The 25,722-nt window shown below is 41.4% G+C and overlaps 1 protein-coding gene across 1 annotated transcript in view; it reads left to right on the plus strand.

The window, feature by feature from the left end:
* Positions 1-25,722, plus strand: part of LOC109915725 (coiled-coil domain-containing protein 180-like) — a 100,047-nt gene that overhangs the window by 44,938 nt on the left and 29,387 nt on the right. The window contains exons 18-24 of the mRNA XM_048613391.1: positions 2,756-2,871; positions 4,647-4,695; positions 8,167-8,324; positions 12,313-12,530; positions 22,322-22,497; positions 23,273-23,453; positions 25,412-25,580. Coding sequence (XP_048469348.1) covers positions 2,756-2,871; positions 4,647-4,695; positions 8,167-8,324; positions 12,313-12,530; positions 22,322-22,497; positions 23,273-23,453; positions 25,412-25,580 — 1,067 coding nt within the window. The remainder of the gene's footprint in view (positions 1-2,755; positions 2,872-4,646; positions 4,696-8,166; positions 8,325-12,312; positions 12,531-22,321; positions 22,498-23,272; positions 23,454-25,411; positions 25,581-25,722) is intronic.

The following is a 25,722-nucleotide window of genomic DNA, read 5'->3' on the forward strand; positions in this document are numbered from 1 at the left end:
TATCAAGTTCAGATAGAGACGTATGCCTTGATATTAATAATGAATGTATTCTTACTTTCAAATTATAGCTTTCTGACTACCATTTTATCAAATATAGTTAAACTGTGTCGGCTTAAATCCTGCAGTAAGGCAGTTGAAAAAATGTCATGCTAAAGTGTTACTGTCTTCATGGAGAGTGTGTAATTTCAAGACATAAGCTTTATTATAACCATGGAAGCTTTCAGAAGTAGTGACCAGTGTAAGCTAGCATCAGTTCTTTGATTTTTAAGTTTGCTGTGCAGATGTAAGTCGACCCTTTCGAAATGTCTTTGCTACATTAGACTTCAGGAGGAAATTCAATATAAATTATGAATAAAAAGGATTATTTTGAACTGCGCCAGCAAGATGTGAACAAAAGCATCCAAAACTTCACAATCCAGTGAATTTTTAAAATAAGAATTTCAACAAGTGATAAGACAGTTGACAAAAATGTGCTGAGAATTGAAATAGCTTCATATCAGGAAGACTGGGAGTGAGTCAGAGTCTTGCCAGTTCCGCCTGGATACAATGCATGACTCCACTGAAACATAGTGAAATAAAGCAATAACTGTTTTACACAGCTTGGATTCACTGGACACAAAACGTTCAAATGTTTGACTTCAGATTATTAAGTATTTTCCAAATTTTCATGCTTTCAAATGGAAGTCATAGAGCCATAAGAGTAATACAGCATGGAAACGGGCCCTTCGGCCCAAACTGGTCCATGCTGACTGTGGTGCCACTCAGCTGGTTCCAATTGCCCGCATTTGGTCCATGTCCCTCTAAACCCTTCTCATCTGTGCACCTATCCAAATGTTTTTTTAAATGTTTCTATTGTACCTGCCTCAACCACTTTCTCTGGCAGCCCATTCCATATACGCACCACTCTCTGCGTGAAGAAGTTGCCCTTCCATTCCTTCTTAAATCTTTCCCCTCTCACCTTAAACCTATGCCCTCTAGTTTTCAATTCTCCTTCCCTGGGTAAAGGACTATATGCAGTCATCCTATCTATGCTACTTATGATTTTATACACCTCAGTAAGGTCATCCCTCATTCTCCTATGTTCCAGCGAATAAAGTCCTATCCTGGCCAACCTCTCCCTATAACTCAGGCCTACTAGAACTGGCAACATCCTTGTAAATCTTCTTTGCACACTTTCCAGTTTAACGATGTCTTTCCTATAACAGAATGACCAAAACTGTACACAATACTCCAAGTGCGGCCTCACCAACAACATATACAACTGTAATACAATGTCCCAACTCCTACACTCAATGCCTCAACTGATGAAGACCAGCATGCTAAATGCCTTCTTCATTACCCTGTCTACCTATGATGCTGCTTTCAATGAACTATATACTTGTGCTCCTAAGTCCCTCTGTTCCACAACACTCCTCAGGACATTACCATTTACCACATAAGTCCTACCTTGGTTTGACTTTCCAAAGTGCAACACCTCACACTTACATGTGTTCAATTGCATTTGCCAATCCTTAGCCCACTTCCCCATCTGATCAAGATCCCTCTGTAATTTTTCATAACCTTCTTCGCTTTCAACGACACCTCCTAATTTTGTATCATCCACAAACTTACTAATCATGCCTTGCACATTCACGTCAGATCATTTATGCAAATAACAAATAACAAAGATCCCAGCACTGATCCTTGTGGCACACCACTAGTCACAGGCCTCCAGTGCGAGAAACAACTTTCAACAGCCACCCTCTGCTTCCTATCATCCAGCCAAGTTTGAATCCAATTAGATAGTTCTCCCCAGATCCCATGCGACCTAACCTTCATGACTAGCCAGCCGTGTGGGACCTTGCCAAAGGCTTTATTAAAGTCCATATGGACAATATCCACTGCCTTGCCGTTATCTATCCTCTTGGTTACCTCTTCGAAAAATTCTAAAAGATTTGTCAGACATGACCTGCACACAAATCCATGCTGACTATCCCTAAATCAGACCTTGACTATTCAAATGTTGGTTGATCCTGTGTCTCTCCAATAACTTGCCTACCACTGATATCAAGCTCACTAGCCTGTAGTTCCCTTGCTTGTCTTTGCTACCTTTCTTAAGCAATGGAACAACATTAGCCAACCTCCAGTCTTCTGGAACTTCATCAGTGGCTAAAGATGAAGCAAAAATCTCTGCAAAGGCCTCTGCAATTTCTTCCCTAGCCTCCCACAATGTCCGAGGATGGACTTGATCAAGCCTAGGGGATTTATCCATCTTAATGCGCTTTAAGGCTGCAAATACCTCCTCTTGTAATATGTATGCGGTCCAAAACATCCCCACTCGATTCACTTATTTCCTTAGCATCCATGATTCTCTCCACAGTAAACACTGAGGAGAAATATTCATTAAAAATCTCCCCCATCTCCTATGGTTCCACACATAGATGGCCATGCTGATCTTTAAGGGGACATATTCTCTCCCTAACCACCCTGTTACGATTAAAAAAGCTGTAGAAGCTCTTGGGATTCTCTTTAACCTTATCTGCCAGATCCATCTCATACCCTCTTTTTGCTCTTCTGATTTCCCTCTTTTAAGTGTGTTCCTATGCTTTTTATAGTCATCTAGGGATTCACGAGCCAAAAAATTAGATTTTTGCAGTGTATTCCTTAAGAGACTATGCGTGTGGAGCTTTCAATCTGCACAGCAGCTCCAGTGACCCATCACAATGTTATTATTTATGTGCAAACGTTGTTGGCCTTTTTATGGCTCTTATTGCAGTTGCCGTTACCCAATCTGAAATGAGTGAAGACATTCATGGAGATATTCTGGATGAAAGTGAAAGGAATGAAAGCATGAGAGAAGAAGCTTCAGACCTGTCAGTCACTCCTAATAGTGTAAGATCATGTGATGACGAGAAGAGTCACTGTTAAACCAGGTGGTCCTTTTTTGTGCTGGTGTCTTGGCTGTAAGCTGTTGTAACTATTCATGGGGCTGGATGTTTACATGTCTATGTTTACATAGACTTGATGCTGACTTCCACCCCTATATGTAGAGGGAGGCACGCCTCCATGAACTGCCAGGCAATGAAATGGCTGTCAGCTCTCTCATCCTGCAGTGCCACCTGGAATGCTGGCCACTCCTGGGACCACATTCAGGTTACAATGGCAATTTTTAGTAGAGCCACCTTGACAGATGCTAGACTGGCAGTCCCCTATGAGGGTGGATAATGTACAGTGCTGGAGTGAAAAAGGCAGGGGGGAGGGTAGAAAAGTGCAGCCTTGGGGAGACCATGTTTGATGTCCTGTGATGAGCACAGGGAGGTGCAAAGAAAGCACCTCCTACCTTGCTTGTTTTACAAGACCAAACATTGAATGCAACTAGGCTTCACACTTAACGTCATCATTCACTGGTCAGGGATAAAATCTCAGCAGTGTTGGGAGAAATCCCCTTAACAGTAAATAGCATATCGGAGGATGGGTCTTCCAATGCCCCTCACCTGCCTACCAAGCCACCCCAGGGTGCTGGGGGGTCATGGGGGTAGCAGAGACAAACATTCCACCATGTTGTGTTCTGCTATTCCCACCTTTGTTTTTATTCATTCATGAGATTTATTGCCCCTAATTGCCTAAGAGTAACCACATCACTGTTGATCTGGGTCACATTTAGGCCAGATCAGGCAAGGATGGCAGTTTCCTTCCCTAAAGAACATTTGCGACCCAGTTGGGGGTTTTCCTGACAATCGACAATGGATGCATGGTCATCATTTGACTCTTAATTCAGATTTTTTTTTTAGTTGAATTCAAATTCCACCATCTGCCGTGGCAGGATTCTGGGTCATTATTTGGGTCTCTGGATTAACAGTCCAGGGATAATACCACTAGGCCATCACCTCCCCATACCTGACAGGCATTCACATGTCTCTAGTAGCAGTGAGGTTATTTACAATACATTTGCAGTTGCAAGGGACTGTGAGGTATTGATACTTAATCTTTGCCACACAATGCTACAATGATGAAAGCCAAAGTGAACTAAACCACAGCCATCACACCTTGGCTTGTAATAATTGTGTTTCTTATATACTTTTAAAATCATTCATTTTAAACAGTTGCCATCTTCATACAAAAATCTTGGCAAAATTTAATTTGCTTGGTCCCTAATGACATGAAAAGTATCTTCCTATTTCATCACCAAATATTGTTCTTCTCCCCAAACAAAAAAGTTTACCCAAAACTGTAACCTAACAGTACCTCTTTAAAGAGGATCCTTTTTAAAATTCATTTGTGGGATGTGACACCACTGGCCAGGCTAGTATTTATTGCTCATCCCTAATTGCCCAGAGGGCATTTGGGAGTCAACCTCATTCCTGTGCATCTGGAGTCACATATAAGCCAGGCCTGGTAAAGATAGCAAATTCCCTTCCAGAAAGGATGTTTGTGAACCAGATGGGTTTTGCCTGACAATCAGCAATGGTGTCACAGTCATTATTAGACTTAAAATTCCAAATTTTTAAAATTAAATTCCTGGATCCCCAGAACATTATCTGGGTCTCTGGATTATTTGATTGAGTGATAATGCCACTAGGCTATCGCCTTCCCTAATATTACCTACTCTCCCATGATATCGTAAATTTCATTGTAATATAAGTCACTGTCATTATTTACTATTCTAGGAGGAAGGAGCAGAACTTTCAGGTCAAGAAACAAGCTCTCATATTCAAGGTGTGTATTTTAAACTGAAATAATTCTTATCACGAAACTTCTATACAGTTTAGACTTTAAGTAATAATAATAAATTCATATTTATTATTGTGCCTCAAATCATCCTTCAAACAATACTTGTTGCTTTCTGAATATGTACAGAAGTAAATTAGACTCTGGATTTCCAATCTGAAAAAAGAATGTACTTCAGACCTTCTTTATTTTTCATTTCCTTTTGGATTTTTATTGGAATGAACATTTTTATGCATATGAAATAAGTACTTCTTGCAAATTTTATGCAAGTTGGCATAATGAATGTACTGAAGCAAGAGAGCTAAATTAATCAACACATTTAACTTGAGCCAGTCACTGAAGCAGCCAAGTTTAATGACTGTTCAGTAGTGTTCAATCAATGTTTGCCTATCATTTGATCTCACAAATCCTCCCATCGTCTCAAATTCATTTGCCAGAAAGTCAGAATGAGTGTTAAACTTATATTCTTAATATAAAGTATTGAATATAGAGTATTAGTTTCTTTGTTTCACCCCATTTTCTTGATTCTTCATCTGAAAATGTTTACCATTGCTGGTATCACATTCAAGCTTATATGGTACATGTCTGTAGGTTTGGACTGCTGGGATCGCAGCCATAGTCTCTGACTATGTCCACATGCAAAAATATCCCAACAGGTGCCATTAGATTATATGTGTAATAAAATACAGTGAAAATTGGGAGATTCAATTAGTTGTTCAATGAGAAAGGGCGAATTAATTATCCTATTGCAAAGGAGCCGCTAGGGAGGAGATAAAAGAATTTTGCATTCAGTTTGAAACTGATGTAATTTAATCTAAACTAAGGTCTTCAATCTAAATAAAGGAAATTATGAGGGGGTAAATTAGCATTGGAAGATTGGGGAACTCCATGAAAAGGTATGAACATAGACAGATAATGCCTAGTATTTAAAGAATTCATACTTGGTTTATAACAAATTTACATTCATTTGAGGCACAAAACCCCAGCAAGGCAACCCAGCCAATCATAGCTAATGTGTCAAGGTAAAAACTGTATTAGATTCAAGGAAGGCTGTTATAAAGTTGCCAAGGTAGTAGTAAGCCTGAGGATTGGAAGCATTTTAGAATCCAGCTAAAAAGGACTACAACTGATAAAGAAGGACAAAATAGAATATGAAAATAATCTAGCTAGAAACATAAAAATGGACTGTAATAACAGCTATAGGTACAGTATATAAAAAGGAAAAGATTACCAAAGACAAATGTGGAACCACTACAAGCAGAAACAGGAGAATTGTTCAATGGGAATAAGGAAATAGCTGAAAAACTAAATAAATATGTTAAGTTTTGCTCCCAGGCCAGGTGCGCAAAGACAGGAAACTTCCTTGCTCTGTGAACATGACCATTAAAAAAGGCTGACTGCACTCCTCATTTTTGGTTTAGGATGCAGGCGGGATTGGAAGTGTTGTCCAGGTGACCTGAAAAGAGCTGAGGATGCTGCCAGTTGATGAGGTGGGCTAGATAGAAAGCCTGCTTTGATGCTGCAAATTCAGCTCCATCCATACCAATCAGTACCAGTAATTGTCCTCTGTGCATTGTGCCCATGTCCCGTTATACTTTTTGTGCTACCCTATACTCCTCTATCTATTTTCTGTTGTGTTTCATAACCTTAAGACACTCCACCCATCCCCCATGTCCTCACACCAACTGCTGCCCTTGTATTCCCCCATGGCAACTTAGTACCAATGTCCGCCAACCAATAGTTCCAGTCACTTCCCTTTCCCCCATCACCTTTTTTTCATTCATTCATGGAATGACGGCATCTCTGGCTAGGCCAGCATTTATTGTCCATCCCTAATTGCTGGGGTGGCAGTTGAGTCAACCACTTTGCTGTGGGTCTGAAGTCGTGCGTAGGCCAGACCATTGGTGAACCAGGTGGATTTTTCCGAAAATCAACAGTTAATTTATAGTAATGATTAGACTCTTAATTCAAATTCCATTATCCATTGTGGCAGGGTTCAAACCCAGGTCCCCAGAACATTACTTGGGCCTCTGAATTAACAGTCCAGCAATAATACCACTAGACCATTATCACCCACCTACCATTCAATTCACCTACTATTAGTTAATACAATGCACAGAGGAGAATAAAATAAAACTTTACCACTTTACATCCAAACTGCAGCCAACATTCTTCAGAAAAACACTCATTCATAAATGCACATTTTGATAATTCTTAACAGGTTTGACATGTCATTGCAGTTTGACACTTCTTGGCAAATACGACAGTTCTTTGACAGCTTACCAGTTCTTGACAGCTCTGAGAGTTGTTAATAGGTTTGTCACTTCTTTGATAACTTAATAGTTCCTCCTCCTCATACCTCCTTCCCCCACCCCAACCTCCCCTCCACCGCACCCCTTCCAAAGGTAACTGATCTCCCAAAGCATTTCAAACCACCAAAAAGTATCTCACTGCACCGTCTGTAAATATGTTCCAGGACTACATCCAATAGGGTACCTTACATCTTCATACAAATCCATAGCATTCAAACCTACTCTCAACAGATCTAATGTGCATTCTCTTGGTTCTGTGTTACAAGAATTCAGTTCCAAAGTCCTGCATCAATGTGGCAACTGGAGATTTTAATTGGCCAGATGTCTCTATGAAACCGAGCCTCTCACCATTCCATCCTTGGAAAATGGGAAATGCTGCGAGAGGGGAATTTGTGGTTTTCAGGCCATTCCTGCCATTTTGCCATGACTGACAGTCCGTCTATCATGCTGTAAATTTGGGCCCTTGTGGCCTTTGGCCTTTATTTCAAGTAGATTTTAATATAGGAGTAAAGATATATTAATGGCAATCACATGTGGACTTTGAGAGACTACACGAGGAGCATTGTGTGCAGTTTTGGCCAGCTTACTGAAAGAAAGATGTACATGCCATGGAGGCAATGCAACATCATTTCACCAAACTAATTCCTGAGAGGGCGGGAATAAATAGACTGGGCCTACTATATTCTCCAGAGTTTAGAAGGATGAGAGGTAATCTCATTTAAACATACAATATTCTTAGAAATCAACAAGGTAGATGCAAGAAGGATGTTTTCCTTGGCAGGGAGTTAAGATATAGAATGAGGTGGGAACAGACCCAAAATAAGAGATAGACCATTTAGGATTAAGATGACAACAAATTTTATTCACTGAGAGAGTGGTAACAGTTTGGATTCTCCACCCCAGAGGGGTGTGGAGGCTCAGTCATTGAGTATATTCAAGACAGAGATTGATATATTTCCATATATGAAAGATATAAAACGTTTTAAGGGAAAGTGTAGGAAAGTGGCTTTGAGGTAGCTGATTAGCCATGATCTAATTAAATAGTAGATCAGCTTTTAGAGGGTGAATGGATTGCTCCTGGTCCCTTTTCCTATGTTGCTTTGCAGATTTGTATCCATTACCTCTTGTGTTTCTAACTCTGCTTTAGGCATCAGCATCGAAAGTATCCCCAAACAGGACGAAACTGAGGAAAGTAGAAATACCAGCGATTGGTCAGAGCAGGAGTTATCACTTTATACAAGCCAGCACTTATCTGAGGAAGCGTCTGAGGAGAAGATGGGGTCAATCTCCCCCAAGGAACAAAGTGTAAGATCAAAGAGAGGACTTGAATCATAAGTTTCTGGTATTACCCATTGGTATTTAATGTTCCTTAGATCCAAAATGTGAGCTGACTTTTATACTATATTCATAGCAGGGCAGCTTTGGCGCTGAATTAGCCTTCACAAGTACATTTATTGATGGGAATAAGTAATTAAAGACCTAATGTATTTCAACTCTACATGCAAGCTAGTGGATTTGCTTGTGTGGCATACAGCCTGCACACTAAACTGAGGTTGCTTCCTAAATGAAATCCCTGCACAAATTGAACTAGAGATTAAATATATTTTTCTCCACACACTGTGACAGATTGGTGGAACAGGCTCCCAGCAAAACATTTAAAATTTAATAATTTTTTTTCAACCTTTGCAAGATACCTGCTTCACAGCAAGGCTCTGGGTTATGGGATAGATATAGGATTGTGATTTCTTTCAAGTTGCTCTTGCTTCAACTTCTGCTCCACTGGCATAACTTCTTTGGAAGTGTTGCAGGAAAGTTTAATTGCACTTGCTCATAGATTTCAGATGAGCGTGAGGAGTTTTTTTGAGGTCCTGAGTCAACGGAGCACCTTGGTAGCTGTCAGCCCATTGTGTTCTTTGAAGAGGATGTTTTCCATGTGGACATGTGGAAGTTCAATGTGTGTTCATACAAGAAACCGATTGAGATATCTTGGTCTCAGTGTCATAGAGTTACAGAAATAGAGTTATACAGCACAGAAGCAGACCCTTCAGTCCAATTAGTCCATGCCAACCATTTTCCCAAATTAAACTAGTCCCACCTGCCTGTAATTGGCCCATATCCCTACAAACCTTTCCTATTCATGAACTTATCCAAATGTCTTTTAAATGTTATAACGGTACCTGCATCCACCACTTTCTCTGGCTGTTCATTCCACACATGACCCACCCTCCATGTTAAAAAAGTTGCCCCTCATGTCCTTTTTAAGTCTTTCTCCTTTCACCTTAAAAATATGCCCCCTAGTTTTGAACTCCCCCACCCTAGGGAAAAGACTCTTGTCATTCACCTTATCTATGCCTTCATGATTTTTTAAACCTCAATCAGGTCACCCCTCAAACTCCGAGGTTCCAGTGAAAAACGCCCCAGCCTTTCCAGTCTATTTTTATATCTCAAACCCCCAGAGATAATCTTCATGACTTCCTGAAGGATATCTACCATGTTTGTATGGTGGCTCCTGAGCTAGGTTGAGCAGTGGCACTCTGCTGTTGGGTAGACCTAGCAAGTGAGGCAGTGCATGGTGTATTGGCATTGCTGCTTTAGATTGTACCACCAAATTCTATATGACATTTACTCTTGTCTTGACCAATTAGCTCTGGTGCTGTGGAGATGTTACCTGTTAGTCCATGTATGGTCAAATATGATGCCAATCTATTAAGTGCCCAGAATATCAACTGATTTCCGCATCTTACTATTCAACCTTGCGATTTTGGAATTCACAGATGTGCCACACTTAACCAGCCTCAGCAGTCCAGCACGTGAGTAAACACTCCATTATAGCTGTTGACTTCCACTTCATCAGTGAGATGTCACTGAATGTACACTGAAAACAAGATTGTTTTTATCATATGGCTGAAGAAGCAGTTTCATTCTGATGTCAGGGTTAACCATCCACCCAACATCTCAAATTGTGTTTGTGGCCATCCAAGTCAGACAATCACCCATATACTGATCTCTGCCCTGTGGCATCACAACCATTCACACTACATCAGCTAAAGCCATTGATGGTTAAACCCAATGTCAAGTTACACCTTCTGCTCCAACTAGACGAATAAAACTTTTTTCTAGTGTGTTCAGTATATATCCATTGAAGTCCTTAAGTGGGAGCAGCTCCAAGGAAATTAACAGCCAATATGGAGATGTCTACATTGGCTAAACTGCTGGGGCAGGAAAGTGAATGTGAAGGCTGACAGTGTGGGGTCAGATATGTGTTTCAGGATGCCTACCTAGTGAAGTTCAGAAAATCAGGAAGTATATTCTGAAACTCTGCATAATTAACTTGGGGAAATTGGAGTAATGGGCAGAAACCTGTGGAGGTGAAAGGGTTTAAATGTAGAGCTGGCCAGATGCTGCATGTTGCCCCTTTTCAAGAAGGTCTGCTGAATGCACTTGGCAGGACAGTAGTGGTCTTCCCAAAAGATCAAAGACCCCAAGGTGGAAGATCCACCCACCAAGCATTGCTGGTCGATCAGAGGCTGGTAGGTCTTCCATGCACTGTTGTGCCACCAGAAAGTCATGGAAAGCCTCAGGCATACTGCTGGACACCACGTGCCCCCTCTTAAAAGAAAACCTACAAGGATATAATCACAGAGGAGAGGCAGGCAGGCAGGCTTGGTGACCCTCAACAATCCGCTGCTTGGACCAGTTTATGACCAACTTGTCCATAGGCACAGGAGCAGACCAATGAGGAGGTCTTTAAATTTGCTTGCCCCTCTCTGCGCCATACTCCTATGTATAAAAATGTTCAATCAAATTGTTTGGATGTAGTATGGCACATCTCTGTGACCATCACATCTCAAGATGGGACTTGAACCCAGTCCTTCTGTCCTCATGTTGGGACACCACCAATGTGCCACAAGAGCATTCAAACTTACAACCAACAGCACTTGTATATATGTCTTTTATATTCAGTAGTACTTACATGCACAGCTGAATGTTTTTTTTCTCACCGCCTATGTATGGGATCGCAAGTTAATTAATTCTGCCACCTGAGTAAAATTAAAGACTGAATTGCAATATAATTAGAATTGTTTTTCTAATCTTGAAAACCTTTTAAAATGGTCACATGTTGTTGTAAAACTGATGCTTCAAGGCTATCTGCATTGCAGCATATTAGATATTTGTCAAAATGAAGTTCTGCCCACTCAATTCCATAATTGAGCAATCACCTTCTCGGGTTATGCCAGTACTTAATTGTTCTGCCCTTAATATATTTGTAAGGTCAGCGCCAGCACCTCCACATCAATATAATTGTAGAAATCAGTAATAACATAAGAGGTTACAGCTTATGCACTACCCCTGAAAGTAGTGAGCTCATTTGCTATAATATAGCAGTAGACCATGTTTATTAAGGATTTTCATCTAGAGTTTTTCCTCTCTGACTCCAGTAATATTAACCCTCGGACAACTTCATACACATGCAAGCCTCTTCAAGGGAGGTTTGCCAATCTGTTCAAGTGTGGAGAGCATCACAGCTGAACCTCTGGTGTGTGCACCTAAATAACCTTCTGCAGGAACTTGGGAAAGGTCAGGAGCAGTAGCTCAGCCTAACTTTCCCCTCTCTTAAATATTGGTGATGAGAACTATTGCGCTCCATCTGATTTCGTACTGGTGCCTGCAAACATCTGATCGTTAAGCGAGCTGGTTGTTGTCACGTAGGTATTTCTGGAGATTTCCTCGCATGATCTGATGAGTTGACCAACACATCCAACATTGCATCTCACACAAATTGGAAAGCAAAAAAAGCTCATTACCCAATTGAATGATGCTTGACTATTACCCAAAAGGTCTTTCATTTTCCATTTTTGTTATTTTTATGCCCAGCAAAGAAATACAAAATAATAGAATTATACAGTGCCTAAGAGGCCTTGCTGCCCATTGAATCTGCACCGACAAAAAGCTACTCTGAATCTACAATAGTCCCACTTTCCAAGTGGCCCATTACCTTGGATGCTATGACATTTCATTTGCTCAAAGAAAATGCTTTAAAGAAAATGTCAAAATAATCAGTCTTTTTTAATGTCCTGTTGATTTTTCTCCAGGGTTGCACACAGCAGTATCTTGGAAATTCCCCAGTAATTGAAAACTCAGGGCCAATCCTGTAGGGGTGGCAACCCTACTATCAAGAGTTTTCATTCGACTGTGGAGGATTTATGTTGCAGTTTCAGTCATGTTTGGTCCTGATGAACATTTCTGCATCCTGAAGCATAATGCAATAGAAATTTCCTTTTATTTTCTCTAGGGTGCTTTGGAAGAAACAGATCATGGCAAAATGTCCACTAAATTTGAGTATTTCAAAACCTCAAAGGGGAACATCTACACAGTGATGTTGGACAAAAAAGGCAGAAGCAGTATGAATGTGATCTCTTTCCTGGCAGAAACTGAAGAACAGAAGCATCTTCAAGACTACATGAAACATGCATTCCTCCCTGAAGCAACATTTCTGGATTTAAAGAAAAAGTTAGTGGGGGAAGTGTCTCTCTATGTCATCTTTATGGCTTTATTATTCAGTTATAAAAGGAATATAGAAGAAAAAAGAAATACTTTGCATTTTTATAACACTTTTCTATTCATCAAGATATCCCCAAGCTCATGGCATGTGGGTGTCGCTGGGTGGTCCAGCATTTATTGCCGGTCCCTAGTTAGAACATAGAAAGGATTAGTTTAATTTGGCATCATGTTCAGCATGGGAACGGGCCCTTCAGTCCACGATGTTGTGCCGATCATGGTGCCAAATTAAACTAATCCTTTCTACCTGCTGTTGGTTCATATCCCTCCATTCCTTTCATTTTCATGCGATTACCTGAAAGTCCCTTAAATGCCCCTATCATATCTGCCTCCACCACCACCCCTGGCAGCAAATTCCAGACGCCAAACACTTTCTGTGTAGAAAAGTTGCCCTTCACATTTCCTTTCAACTTTCCCCCCTCTCACCTTAAATGCATGCCCCGTAGTATTAGACATTACAACTCTGGGAAAAAGATTCTGACTGTCAACCCTATCTAGGCATCTCATAATTTTATAGCTTTCAATCAAATCTCCCCTTAGCCTCCGCTGCCCTTGAGAAGGTGGTGATGAGCTGCCTTCTTGAACTGTTGCAATCCATGTGCTGTACGTAGACTCACAATACCATTAGGGAGGGAATTCCAGGATTTTGATCCAGTGACACCAAAGGAACAGCAATATTTTCCAAATCAGGATGGTGGGTGCCTTTGAGGAGAACTTGCAGACAGTGGTGTTCCCATGTATTTGCTGACCTTGTCCTTCTAAATGTTAACAGTCGTGGGTTTGAAAGGTGCTATCTGAAGAGCCTTTGTGAATGTTTTCAGTGTATATTGTAGATGGTTCACAATCTGCTGCTGAGCATTGGTGATGGAGGGAGTGGATATTTGTGGATGTAATGCTGATCAAGCAGGCTGTTTTGTCTTGGATGGTGTCAATCTTCTTGAGGGTTGTTGAAGATGCACCCATTTGGGCAAATGGGGAGTAGTCCATCATCCTCCTGACTTATGCCTTGTAGATAGTGGACAGGTTTTGGGGAGTCAGGAGGTGAGTCACATGCTGCAGTACTTCTAGCCTCTGACCTGCTTATGTAGCCACTGTATTTATTTAATGAGTCAAGTCGCGATTCTGGTCAATGGTAAGTCCCAGGATGTTGAGAGTAGGGGACTCAGTGATTGTAATGCCATTGAATATTCAAGGGTTGTTGATTAGATTGTTTCTTATTGCATTTGAGTGTTGTGAATGCTACTTGACACTTTCGGCTCAAGCCTGGATATTGTCCAGTCTTGCTGTATTTGAACATGGATTGCTTCAGTATCTGAGGAGCTGCAAATAGTGCTGAACATTGTGCAATCATCGGTGAACATCCTCACTTCTGACCTTAAAGTGGAGGGAAGGTCATTGATGAAACAGCTGAAAATGGTTGGGCCTAGCACACTACCCTGAGGAACTCCTGCAGCGATGTCCTGGAGTTGAGATGACTGACCTCCAACAGCCACAACCACCATTCATTGTGCCAGGTATGACTCTACCAGCAGTGAGTTTGCCCACTGATTCCCATTGACTACAGTTTCACTAGGGCTCCTTGATGCCATACTTGGTCAAATGCAGCCTTGATGTCAGGGGCTGTCACTCTCACCTCACCTCTGTAATTCAGATCTTTTGTCCATGTTTGAATCAAGGTTGTAATGAGGTCAAGAGGTGAGTGACCTTGGCAGAACTCAAACTGGGCATCACTGAGGAGGTTATTACTAAATGGGTGCTGCTTGATAGCCCAGTTGATGACACCTTTGATCATTTTACTAATGATCTGATACTAATGGGACATTAATTGACTCTGTTAGATTTGTCCTGCTTTTTGTGTAATTTTCCACATCGCCGGGTAGATACTAGTATTGTAAATGCACTGAAAAGCATACTGGTAATTATTTTTGAAATTGCAATTACTCTCGTTTTATAATCTAGGCAACCCAACACTGAACAGCAAGATCCCATTAAGCCATTTGAGATTATCCAGTTAATGGTTTCTTTTAGTGATATTGGTTAGACATATTGGTTGGGGATGAACATCAGCCACCGTTTTGGAGCAATCTTCCCACTTGTCTATGAATTGTTCTTTTGGAGGTGCTACAATTGATCTCAATACCCCTATTCTACAGAGAGAAAATTGCTTCAGCCACTCTTGACCCCAATTTTTGACCCTATGCTGGAATTTGTAAGCAGGCATAGTTGTCAGATAAGGCCAGGTTTGCATGGGTTTTGGCGCCATGAGTCCACACTCAGTACGTTAAGTGTCTGGTAAGGAATGACTAAAACAGAGAATGTTGAAGGGACTGAGCAGGTAAGGCATCATCTGTGGAGAGAAAGAGTTAACATTTCAAGTCCAGTATGATTCTTTCCAAGGAATAACTATTTTTTTCTGCCAGTGCCTGTGAACCAACATGCTTTGTAAATGAATACCTGTCAACGATGAAAGGAGAAAATTGGTGGGGTGGGGTGCTGGTTTGATATTGGAATGTAGGTATTGCAAAAAAGGAAAATAAGCAGAATTTTTTTTTATTCATTCATGAGATGTGGGTTTCGCTGGCTAGCCCAGCATTAATTGGCCATCCCTAATTGCCCACCAGGTAGTTAAGAGTCTAAAGCACATTGTTTTGGGTCTGGAGTCACATGTAGGCTAGACCAAATAAGGATGGCAGATTTCCTTCCCTAAAGGACATTGATGAACCACATGGATGTTTCCTGATAATCGGAAATCATTACCTTTAAACTCTTATCTCCAGATTATTGTTGAATTCAAATCCACCATCTGCCATGATGGGATTCAAACCCAGGTTCCCAGAGCATTCTCTGAGTCTCTGGATTAATAGTCTGGTAATAATATCACTTGACCACCACCTACTATATTGCTCTATTGATACAGAAATTATATTGTAAGGACCTCTATGGCTTCAATTTTAATTGGTGTTAAGTTATGCCAACAATGCATTTCTTTTTAACTATCAGTTATTTGATTATGGACATTACTATCCAAAATATCAGCTCAATAGCTTGGAGTGGTACTGAGGGGTGATAGTGAGGAGTGGAAATGGCATTGCTTGTGCTGGAATGTAGAGCACAGTAGTCATAAGATGAATCAATTGGATGTGAAGAGTTATAGGCCCTGGAGAGCTGTAGGGACTTGGCAGCTTCAGTGTGCCTGGAATGTGACAGTTTGATGTCACTGTTCTGAGATTTTCTTTCCCCAGGTCCATTTTCCAGTCATAAAGGGAGGAGACAAAAGAATCAGAATATTTATTTAAAATGTAAGGATTTCCTTTTGTTAAGTGGGGACTGCATCAAGAAGAGAACTAGCCAAATACAGAATCATCCCTGCTTGTCAGCCCACATTGTCCTGTCTCATCTATCAGAATGATGCTAATGTATTACTGGAGATAAACTATCAGAGTTGAGCGGGTGAATCATTTTGCTTGAAAATCTCTGGTTACAGTAAAATTCAAGACCCAGGCTTTTCTTTTGAATAAACCATGACCAATTCTCCCATGTTACCAATCAAGGCAAGATCCAGGCTTCCGACACAGAGAAAAATACTTTAGTTTAATTTAAAATGGTGCAACTAGGGCTCCATAATGATGTTGGTGAAAGCATTGATCTGTGTGAGTCATATGGACAAGAAACTACTGGGTTCTATTCCTGTTCTAAATATTTTGTCTTTCAACCTGTTATGACGCATCTCTGTAGTAGGTGGTGTTTGAACCCAGGCCTCCTGGCTCAGAGTAGAGATACTACTGCTGCACTACAAGAACTCTCTATTTCTGTTCTAATTTTAATGAAGACACTTGCAACAACTAAATTATTTATGTGTGTAAGCTAATGCTTTTATTGTGCTTGTTTAATTTTTTGGCCAAAATAGTTATTGTTACCTTTTTTCTGAGGTCACTATTTTAAAATAAAATTCCAAGCATATTTGGAGTTTTTTTTTCTATTCATTTTGTGGGATGTATGCGCCGCTCGCTGGCCAGCATTTCTTGCCCATCCCTCGTTGCCCTTGAGATGGTGGTGGTGAGCTGCCTTCTTGAAGCGCTGCAGTCCATGTGCTGTGGGTTGACCTACAATGCTATTATGGAGGGAATTCCAGGATTTTGACCCAGCGACAGTGAAGGAACGGCGATATGTTTCCAAGTCAGGATGGTGAGTGACTTGGAGGGGAATTTGGAGGTGGTGGTGTTCCCATATATCTGCTGCCCTTGTCCTTCTAGACGGAAGTGATCGTGGGTTTGGAAGGTGCTGTCTGAGGATCTTTGCTGAATTTCTGCAGTGCATCTTGCAGATAGTACACACTGCTGCTACTGAGCGTCGGTGGTGGAGGGAATAATGCTTGTGGATGTAGTGCCAATCAAACGGGCTGCTTTGTCCTGGATGGTGTCAAGCTTCTTGAGTGTTGTTGGGGCTGCACTCATCCAGGCAAGTGGGAAGTATTCCATCACACTCCTGACTTGTGCCTTGTAGATGGTGGACAGGCTTTGAGGAGTCAGGAGATGAGTTACTCGCCACAGTATTCCCAGCTTCTAGTCTGCTCTTGTAGCAACTCTGTTAATGTGGTGAGTCGAGTTGAGTTTCTGGTCAATGGTAACCCCCAGGATGTTGATAGTGGGGGATTCAGTGATGGTAACACCATTGAATGTCAAGGGGCGGTGGTTAGATTGTCTCTTATTGGTGATGGTCATAGCCTGGCATTTGTGTGGCACAAATGTCACTTGCCACTTGTAAGCTCAAACCTGGATATTGTCCAGAACTGATTCATGTGAACATGGACTGTTTCATTATCTGAGGAGCCACGAATGGTGCTGAACATTGTGCAATCATCGGTGAACATCCCCCCCTCCTCTGTCCTTATGATGGAGGGAAGGTCATTGATGAAGCAGCTGAAGATGGCTGGGCCTAGGACACAACCCTGAGGAACTCCTGCAGAGATGTCCTGGAGCTGAGATGATTGACCTCCAACAATCACGACCATCTTCCTATGTGTCAGGTATGACTGCAACCACCGGAGCGTTTGCCCCCATACCCATTGATTCCAGTTTTGCGAGGTCTCCATGATGCCACACTCGGTTGAATGCCGCCTTGATATCAACAGCTGTCACTCTGACCTCACCTCTGGAATTCAGCTCTTTTGTCCATGTTTGAACCAAGGCTGTAATGAGATCAGGAGCTGAGTGGCCCTGGCGGAACCCAAATTGGGTGTCACTGAGCAGGTTATTGCTGAGCAGGTGCTGCTTGATAGCACTGTTGAATACACCTTCCATCAGTTTACTGATGATTGAGAGGAGACTGATGGGGCGGTAATTGGCCGGGTTGGATTTGTCCTGCTTTTTTATGTATAGGACATACTTGGGCAATTTTCCACATTGTCGGGTGGATACCAGTGCTGTACCTGTACTGGAACAGCTTGGCGAGGGGAGCGGAAAGTTCTGGAGCACAAGTCTTCAGTACAATTGCCGGAATGTCAGGGCCCATAGCCTTTGCAGTATCCAGTGTCTCCAACCGTTTCTTGATATCACATGGAGTGAATCGAATTGGCTGAAGACTGGTATCTGTAATGCTGGGGCCCACTAGAGGAGGCCGAGATGGATCGTCCACTCGGCACTTCTGGCTGAAGATTGCTGCGAATGCTTCAGCCTTATCTTTTGCACTGATGTGCTGGGCTCTTCCATCGTTGAGGCTGAAGATATTTATGGAGCCTCCTCCTCCAGTGAGTTGTTTAATTGTCCATCACCATTCACGACTGGATGTGGCAGGACTGCAGAGCTTAGATCTGATCCGTTGATTGTGGGATCGCTTAGCTCTGTCTATCACTTGCTGCTTTTGCTGTTTGGCGTGCAAGTAGTCCTGTTTTGTGGCTTCACCAGGTTGATATCTCATCTTCAGGTATGCCTGGTGCTGCTCCTGGCATGCCCTCCTGCACTCTTCATTGAACCAGGGTTGATCCCCTGGCTTGATGGTAATGGTTGAGTGGGGGATATGCCAGGCCATGAGGTTACAGATTGTTACAATTCTGCTGCTGTCGATGGCCCACAGAGCCTCATGGATGCCCAATCTTGAGCTGCTAGATCTGTGCGAAGTCTGTCCCATTCAGCACAGTGATAGTGCCACACAACATGATGGAGGTTGTTCTCAATGTGAAGGCGGGACTTTGTCTTCACAAGGACTGTGCGATGGTCACTCTTGCCAATACTGTCACAGACAGATGCAACTGCAGCTCGCAGATTAGTAAGGATGAGGTCAAGTATGTTTTTCTCTCTTGCTGGTTCCCTCACCACCTGCCGCAGACCCATTCAGCAGCTATGTCCTTTAGGACCTGACCAGCTCGATCTATATTACTGCTGCTGCGCCATTCTTGGTGGTGGACATTGAAATACCCCACCCAGAATACATTTTGTGCCCTTGCTATCCTCAGTGCTTCCTCTAAGTGTTGTTCAACATTGAGGAATACTGATTCATCAGCTGAGGGAGGACGGTATGTGGTAAGCAGCAAGAGGTTTCCTTGGCCATGTTTAACTTGAAGCCATGAGACTTCATGGGGTCCAGAGTCAATGTTGAGGACTCTCAGAGCAACACCCTCCCGACTGTATACCACTGTGCCACCCCCTCTACTCGGTCTGTCCTGCCAAAGAGACAGGACATATCCAGGGACGGTGATGGTGGTGTCTGTGACATTGTCTGTAAGGTATGATTCTGTGAGTATGACTATGTCAGGCTGTTGCTTGACTAGTCTGTGAGACAGCTCTCCCAATTTTGGCACTAGCCCCCAAATGTTAGTGAGGAGGACTTTGCAGGGTCGACAGAGCTGTTTCTGCCATTGTCTTTTCCGGTGCGTAGGTCGATGCCAGGTGATCCGTCCAGTTTCATTTCTTTGAGTCTTTGTAGCAATTGGTACAACTGAATGGCTTGCTAGGTCATTTCAGAGGGCAATTGAGAGTCAACCACATTGCCGTGGGTCTGGAGTCACATGTAGGCCAGACCAGGTGAGGGTGGCAGATTTCCTCCCCGATGGACACTAGTGAACCAGATGGGTTTTTCCGACAATCGGCAATGATTTCATGGTGATCAGTAGATTCTTAATTCTAGACTTTTTTTTAAATTCCAATTTCACCATCTGCTGTGGTGGGATTCAAACCCGGGTCCCCAGAACATCAGCTGGATTTCTGGATTAATAGTCTAGCGATAATACCACAAGGCCATCGCCTACCCTGCCCTGGAGTGATTTCATTGGTTCCCAAACACTGCCTACTCAGTTATTCTATTTAATTTCATTATTTTATTTCATTCTATTTAATCCCAACACTGCGGTGAAGGCAAATTCCTTCATTTCAAAGGGGAATTGGATAAGCACCAGAAAGGAAACCATTTCTAAGACAATAGGGAAGGAAGGAGTTAGTGGGACTAGATAAATTACTCCTGCAGAGACCTGGGCTGGACTCAAAGGGCTTCTTCACTGTAATCGTTATAAGTAAAGTCTCCAAAGTCCCAGACTATAAGTGCGGCATTGTGCTTCAGTGGTTAGCACTGCTGCCTCAAAATGCCAGGGACCCAGGTTTGATTCTAGCCTTGGGTGACTGTCTGTGTGGAGTTCTCCCCGTGTGTGTGTGTGTTTCCTCCAGATGCTCTGGTTTCCTCCCACAATCCGAAAGTGTGCAAATTAGATGGATTGACCATGCTAAATGCCAGGTTACTGGAGTGGATCTGGGTGGGATGCTGTTTGGAGGATCAGTGCAGATTTGCTGGACTGAATGGCCTCTTGCTGCTCTGTAGGTATTCTGTGATTCTCTAATGGGGTTGTACTGTCATTAGACAGGGACAACCTATTGAATTTAAACTGAGGGTCACACATCTCAGGCAAAAGGTGAGTTTGACAAGGCGAAAGTTTCATGGTGACCTCAGCCAGTACAGGAATTGAACATCACTCTGCATCACAAAAACCATTCATCTAGCCACCTGTGTGGTAATTCTTTGATATTTAGATCAGTGGTTAAGACCATAAGAAAACTAGGAAAACTAGGCCGTCTGGCCCGACAAGCCATTCAACAGGATAGTAGCTAATAAAAACATTCCTCCCGTTTGCTTTCCTGCCCTTTCCCTGTAACCCTTGATTCCCCAACGGATCAAGAATCTATCTATCACAGTCTTAAATATACACAAGGGCTCTGCCCCCACACCTTGTTGATAACTTTTCGCGTATCTTTAGTAAATGTTGATTGGTAATTTGGATACATTCCTTACTATACATTTTTGATTTGTTACACTTTTTCAAGTAAGTCATTTAAAGTAACTGGAAGAAAATGCAAAACAGAAATTTATGTGAAAAGTATGACAATGGAAATTTGGCAGACAAAATGTATCGTACGCCTTTGTATGTGGCAGTGGATTTCTGTGGTGTTACAGTAAGAGGACTTTCTGTTTAATTGTACAGGTCATTATAGCATAAAATTAATTGAAACTAAAGTAAATTAAAGATAAAATTAGTTGGTTCTAAGATGAGACTTCTAGTAAACACCCTGACTTTGTCAAGGTTAATTAAGAAGGTGCACACTTTCTGGCATCTGCTATGCTCTATTCTGGAAATTTACTGTTCCAAATACGAGCTTTTCTGTGATGCTGAAACTTCCAGAAGTGTGTATTGCCTAATCGACACATGGAGTCATAGAGTTATACAGCACAGAAACAGACCCTTTGGTCCAACCAGTCCATATTGAATGTAATCCCAAACTAAGCTAGTCCTACCTGACTGTTCCTGACCCATTTCCCTCCAAACCCTTCATGTACTTATCCAAATGTCTTTTAAACGTTGTAATTGTACCCACATCCACCACTACCTCATGAAGTTCATTCCTCATGCGAACCACTCCCTCTGTGTAAAAACATTGTCCCTCATGTCTTTTTTAAATCTCTCTCCTCTCAACTTAAAAATATGTCTCCTAATCTTGAAATCTCCCATCCTAGGGAAAAGACAATTACAAATAACTAATTCTATATTTCTCATTATTTTATAAACTTCTATCAGGTCACCTCTCAATCTACTATGCTCCAGTGAAAAATATCCCAGCTTATCCAGCCGAACTTTATACCTCAAACCTTCCATACTCAGCAACATCCTGCTAAATCTCTTCTGAACCCTCTCAATATATCCTTAATAATATCCTTCCTATTACTGGACGACCAGAACTGGACACAGTATTCCGGAAGAGGCTTCACCAATGTCCTGTACAACCTCAACATGACTTTCCAACTCCTATACTCAAAGGACTGAGCAATGAAGGCAAGCGTGCCAAATGCCTTTTTAACTACCCTGTCTATATGTGATGCAAACTTCAAAGAATTATGTATCTGTACCCCTAGATCTCTCTGTTCTACAACACTACCCAAGGCCCTAACATTAATTGTATCAGTCCTACCCTTCCTTGTTGTACCAAAATGCAATACCTTACATTTATCCTAATACTTGTAGATAGATACAGGAAGGCCATCAGCAAAGATGATGAAGATTTGATATATGGTTCTAAGCTACTTGAAATTTATTTGGCTGATCACATCTATCGAGTGGATTACTAACTGATAACCCACTTTTAGTATTCATACACTGTAACCTACAATTACAACCTGTCAATATATTTCTTCTTTCTGCTTATCGACAGTAGACTTGGGTTTTGTATTGTTTTTTCACTAAATTAAATGTCTCTTCATCCACTCAGGATGCGCTTGAACTTCTTTGAACTCTTAGAGGATTGGTATGATAAAGCCATGAATAATGCCAAGAATATTGCTGTGATTAAGAAGAAAGAGTTCAAAGCGGAGTTGGAGCTGCGAAAGCACCTGCATGAGCCCAGAGAAAAACGCATTAAGATGGATGTATTCAACGTCAGAGCTGGTAAAGTACCAGTGCGGTGTCTGAAATACATACAAACTGAAAGAGTCCAGTTAGCCATTTCCATCCCCATGTCTCAATTGGTGAAAGTTTCACCTATATTTTATTGCGCATATATACATGCAAGATCCTAGATTTGATTGCAATCAGAAGTATGGTAAGGATATTGTAAGTACCAGAGTGGCTGAAGTAGGAGGAGAAAATAAGAGGCCAAGGATTTGTTTCTGTTAAATGGTCACTAATACTAGAACATCATTGTAGATGTGTGGTGAGATCTGGGTATTTCTAAGATCCCACCCACTGTCAATAACATGAAAGGCAGCCAGTATTTGTGAAAACACATACAGAAAACTTCCCTAATTGCTTGAGCCTTTCCAGGCACCCAACAAACTAGTTTTCTTAATAAAAACTGAAAGAACTGTGGATACTGTAAATTAGGAACAAAAACAGATGTTGCTGGAAAAGCTCAGCAGGTCTGGCAGCATCTGTGAAGAAAAAATCAGAGTTAACATTAACTCTGATTTTTTTTCTTCACAGGTGCTGCCAGACCTGCTGAGCTTTTCCAGCAACTTCTGTTTTTGAAACTAGTTTTCTTCTTGGAAATGATAACAGTTAATGTGCAAGTACCAACTGATGCCATACGTGCTGTTTTCTGGGTGTCCACACTCTTCTGCCATTGTTACAGCAGATGAATGAGGAAACCCCTGTTATTTATGTGGAATTTCTCCCACTTTATCCCTCTTACTTTGTCAAAATAACCATTGACCTTGCCTCACAGTGGAACTGCGCCTGCACAGGGACAGAGTCGAACGTCACTGTAGAGGAGTGGATGAAGTTTTGACAAAACTGAAAAAGGATTTTAGAGCACTTCAGTCAGAGCACTGCAAATCCATTGTGGAGTTCCGTAACAATATTCACAACTTGGAGGAGATCTTTAAAACTGCAAATAAATCTGAAAGGTGAATCATCCTTAGAAGGTGAATGTAAAGAGCTCCTCTCTTGCATAATCAATATTTGCACTGCCTGACATTATGAGGCGATGCTCTGATCTGAGTCAGGATTTTCCCTGTGGTACCCAAACAATGCTGAGGTTATGTGGGCAACAGTGGAGGGCAACAGTCTCATGGGACTAATTTCCTCCAAATTAGTCAATTATTAGCTAGATGTTTTACTTGCTGACCAATTTAGATCAGTGGGAAAGCTCTTGGAATCTATCAAGTAAAGATTTCCATTTTAATTTTTTTTCTGAACTTGCCTCAGAACCAACAAAACTGCGTTTGTTTCCAGTTTCAAGTACATCTGGCAATGAATCTCCTATGAAGGTCTTAAATGGGAAATTCTAGAATCTTAACAGAGCCACAATTTAGGAACAGCAATACATGTCCAAATCAGCATGTTGTGAGACTTGTAGGCTGACAATGTTGTTATAAAGTGGAGGTTGACCCCATCTGAGAGCTACAACCAAAACACCCAAAGTACCTCCCCTTTTAATCTGTTAAAAAGTAGTGTGAAAAGTAGTGCAACCTACATATCAGCAAGTTCTCGTGGTTAACTAAAAGAAATCCCTGACACTTACTTTAAAATCAACAAGTAACAATTTATTTATCTAACTCTAACAGAGAACAAATTAACTAAACTATTAAACTGAATAAACCCCTTCTAACTATTAACTATTCTCAAGTAAAACAAGATTCTCATGTAATGCTGTTCCAGTAAATACAAGTCCCACGAATATAAAATTTTAAAAAATAGACTTTAGTCTCTTGAAATTACAGCCAGGTTATGTCTGTTCCAGAATGTCCTGTGCCTTTTCCATCGAATGTTCTGTGAGGAATGCTTTCTGTGTGAATTCTTCTGTCGGGAATCTTAGCTAGGAGTGCTGTGGTACCGTTGTGATTAAACGGTGCTTTCTCTAAGAACTGAGAACTGTTATCTCTCGCAGATGGCAGTTCAATCTTCTGATTTTCCAACTGCCCTCTCCTTTTAAACCCTTGATGATATATCAATGTCTTATAGTAGGATTGATCCTACGTTGTCAAAACCATCAGATTTAAATTTAATTGGATTTTGGTATCGAAGTGTCTGATTCAAATTCATCGGCTAAAATCAAAACTTGTTGTCTTGATTATAAAACAAAACTGCTACTTGGCCTTCTAATCATATGGCTTTTTGATACTAATGTTTCAATTCAAGGGCTCTATGTGCATCTGCGAACCAACAAGCTGCTGCCCACAGACATCCTTTTTGAATCTCTAAGCATAGAAACGCACATCATCTTTTGAAGGGTATGTGCAGTCCTCCTCCACGCTCCCCCCGCCACCACCCCCCACCCCCGGCCATTTTACAAACACCAAATTCTAACTTCCTGCCTTCTAATGCACAAGTACTCTACCCAACTTCGCAACATTATTCCCAGGACATTCATGCTTCTGTCTTTTGCAGGCATAATGATCACAACACTTCTTCTGCTTAGTTTATTACTTCATAAGTTAAGATGAGACACTGGTGTAGTGATAATGTTGCTGAGTTACTAATCCAGAGGTACCAAGATAATGTTCTGGTGACAAAGGTTCAAATTTCATCTTGGCAGCTTCTGGAATTATAATGCAATCACTTAAGAAAACCTGGAAGTAGAAACTAGTAATGGTGACCATCAACCTGTCAAGAATTAGTACGAAATCCCTCCTGGTTCACTAGTGTCCTTTTAGGATGCAAATCTGTCATCCTTACCTGCTTTGACCTCCATGTGTCTCCAGATTGTAACAATGTGGTTGACTTTTAACAAACTTCTGAACTTATCTAGCAAGTCACTCAGTTCAAGGGCAATTAGGGATGGGCAACAAATGCTTATCTTGTTTGTGATGTCCACATCCCATCAAAGAATTTTAAAAGTATTCCTCTGTTTGCTTTATTCTAGGCTAATTAATTTACAAAATTCCCTTCACAATAAGCAGGAGAAATACATGAATTCTGTCAATAAATTATTTCGCAAATTTCAGAATATGCTGGACAAATCTCTAGGAAAATTGCAAGGTGACAATGCACAGTTTGTCACATCATTCAGGTACTGTAAAAAGTTTGAATTTGTGCTTTATTAAGGACTCCAAGCTGCAGAAGTGGCCATTTAATATTTTTAATCAGGAAAGAAGATGAAAGCTGAATACTAGGGGGCATAAGTTTAAAACGAGGGCTAACAGGGTAACAAGGTGTAGAGCTGGATGAACACAG

The sequence above is a fragment of the Rhincodon typus genome, chromosome 28, assembly GCF_021869965.1.
Source record: "Rhincodon typus isolate 14 chromosome 28, sRhiTyp1.1, whole genome shotgun sequence".
Taxonomy (NCBI): domain Eukaryota; kingdom Metazoa; phylum Chordata; class Chondrichthyes; order Orectolobiformes; family Rhincodontidae; genus Rhincodon; species Rhincodon typus.